This window comes from Penaeus chinensis, chromosome 12 (genome assembly GCF_019202785.1).
Source record: "Penaeus chinensis breed Huanghai No. 1 chromosome 12, ASM1920278v2, whole genome shotgun sequence".
Classification (NCBI taxonomy): Eukaryota; Metazoa; Arthropoda; class Malacostraca; order Decapoda; family Penaeidae; genus Penaeus; species Penaeus chinensis.
In genome coordinates this window covers 42,472,569-42,475,068 of record NC_061830.1, presented here as the reverse complement: position 1 = coordinate 42,475,068, position 2,500 = coordinate 42,472,569, and the positions used below count along the sequence as shown (strand labels likewise).

The 2,500-nt window shown below is 39.3% G+C and overlaps 1 protein-coding gene across 5 annotated transcripts in view; it reads right to left on the bottom strand.

The window, feature by feature from the left end:
• The window catches only part of LOC125030926 (BTB/POZ domain-containing protein Tiwaz-like), a 158,159-nt gene that overhangs the window by 135,328 nt on the left and 20,331 nt on the right, over nt 1–2,500 (bottom strand). For all 5 annotated transcript variants that reach the window (XM_047621297.1, XM_047621298.1, XM_047621301.1 and 2 more), the window contains exon 2: nt 2,033–2,085. In XM_047621297.1, the coding sequence (XP_047477253.1) occupies nt 2,033–2,070 (38 nt within the window). In that variant the 5' untranslated portion in view covers nt 2,071–2,085. The remainder of the gene's footprint in view (nt 1–2,032; nt 2,086–2,500) is intronic.

Below are 2,500 nucleotides of genomic sequence, written 5' to 3'. Positions count from 1 at the left end.
GACGCCCACAACTCGACTGCTTTTTCAAGAAGCCAAATTACAGAGGTTCCCCCTCGGGGATTGACCTTTCTTGACCTGCGATTCTTTTGCCCTCCCCTAATTGCCTCGTTGCTGAATACCCTCATTTGTGCGCAAACGCCGACCCCGCGGCTAAATAACTTTATTTACTCCAAATTACCGTCATCCGAGCTTCCCTGACGCGCGCCAGAAGACGCTGAACAACTGTCTTTTGCACCTGCAATCCGCCACCAGATTTATGAATCTCGGTCGCTCAAGATGGAATTAATTTACAATCTTGTCTTGGCCCGAATCTTTATTACATCGCCTCCATCCGGTACACTGTTAACCCGCGCCACTTGACTTAAACAGCTGACTTCTTATCATAGACACGAGCGGCTACACTTGCCGCCTGCAATCTCGGGCGCCGCGACGCCAGATGGTCGGCGGGCGCGCGCCGGTCGGGCTTCTGATTTCTCCAAATGATCTTCAAAAACCGACATCCAATTAACGAAATAACTCTGATATCTCATCAGCAATTACTTCGTCAGCTCTTTGGGACGGAGAAGAGGCTGGAGGTGATGAGGGAGGAGGGGGAGGAGAAGGGGAGAAGTAGAGGGAGGGAGGAAAGGAAAAGGAGGAGAGGAGCGGGAGGATGAAGAGGAGAAGGAGGAGAGGATGGGGGGTGGAGTGGAGAGGAGACAGAGGAGAGGGAGCGGGAGGGAAGAGGAGGAGGAGGATGGCAGGAGAGAGGAGGGGGAAAATGAAGAAGAGGAGAAGAGGAGGAGGAGAGAGGAGGGGGAAGGATGAGAGGAGAAGGAGGGGAGAAAGCCGGATGGGGGGGAGGGGGAAGGATGAGAGGAGAAGAAGGGAAGCGAGCGGGAGGGGGAAGGATGAAGAGAAGGAGGGGATAGAGCGGGAGGGGGAGGGGAGAGGAGGTGGGACGATGGGCCTGGTTAACAATGACCTCGTGCTTGTGTTGCGGGGATGTTTATAGCGCGTGTTAACAAGGTGTCCTGAGCGCGTCGAGAAGATGGATGATTTCCGGAGACTACCAGCTCTTAGCCCCATATAAGGGCGTAATTGCATTGCGGCTGCGAGTTAAATGACCCTTAAGATATTCTCACATAATTGAATAAACGATTAAGGGAAGCTTGAACAGAGATGCGTTTATGCGAAGCGCTATCGGGAGGCGGCGTAAATCACAATTAGAAAACGGAGTTGAATTTACGAGCTATATTTGCCCTAACATAGCTTCCTGTCTTGAGTTCTTGTGCCCGTGCTAGGTTGTGGCGCCGAGGGAACGAGAGCCCCTAGGAATTGTTGATTCAGAGTTTGTTTATCGACGTTTTCTAGAAGGACGGCAACTAAATATCGATGCATGTTAATATCAATGAGAAATTTGCTTTATGTTTTATTGGAGTTTGAATTGTAAGATTATTAAAAGTGACATTATGAATTGCTTTTGCAAGTGAGTGCATTGTCCAATGTCGTGATATCCGTCGTGTTTGTGGTAACAAGTGGCCCACGAAGATAAAGGGCTGATATTATTTACTAATTATGAATGTTTGCATGTTTGATAATTCATTCATCAGTCACCAACAAACACAGGCCATTCTTAAGAAATTTCACCTGTTTTTAATATAGGCTTTTTATATAGGATTTACCATGTTATTTCGTATAGATATATATATATATTTTTTTTTTTCTGTCCTCTTCATTGCCCTTATATCATAGTTTTAAAATCCCTGAAATACGCCAAATTACATTACAATCTCAAGTAACTTGATTTGCCTAATATGAATGGGTTTCAGAGAATATGATATGACCTTCCTACAGAGAAAAATCTTAAAAAGCATATAAAGATAATCTGCATTGCAACATACGCCAAATCTCACAGCAACAAAAAAATAAACCATAAATATCTAAAATAAACGTAATCCAAAATTAAACAGATCCCCCTTCTTTCTTCAAGAGACAAATAAAACGGAGCGTGTTTTATGATTCACAGGGAACGGAAATCATCACTACACACCTGCTGGATGTCTTCGAGACGAGCTTCTCCACCTGCATGGTGGCGGTAGCGCCCTGGAACGAAAAGGGAAATCAATATAAGTTTAAATACACAAATATATGAATATATATATATATATATATATATATATATATATATATATATATATATATATATTTATACATATATATGTATATATATATATATATATATATATATATATATATATATATATATATATATATATATACACATATATATGTATAAATATACATAAGCATATATATATATATATATATATATATATATATATATATATATATATATATATACATATATATATATATATATATATATATATATATATATATATATATATATATATATATATATATATATATATATATATATATATATACATTTACATATACAGGTAAAAAAAAAAAAAAAAAAAAAAATATATATATATATATGTATATATATATATAT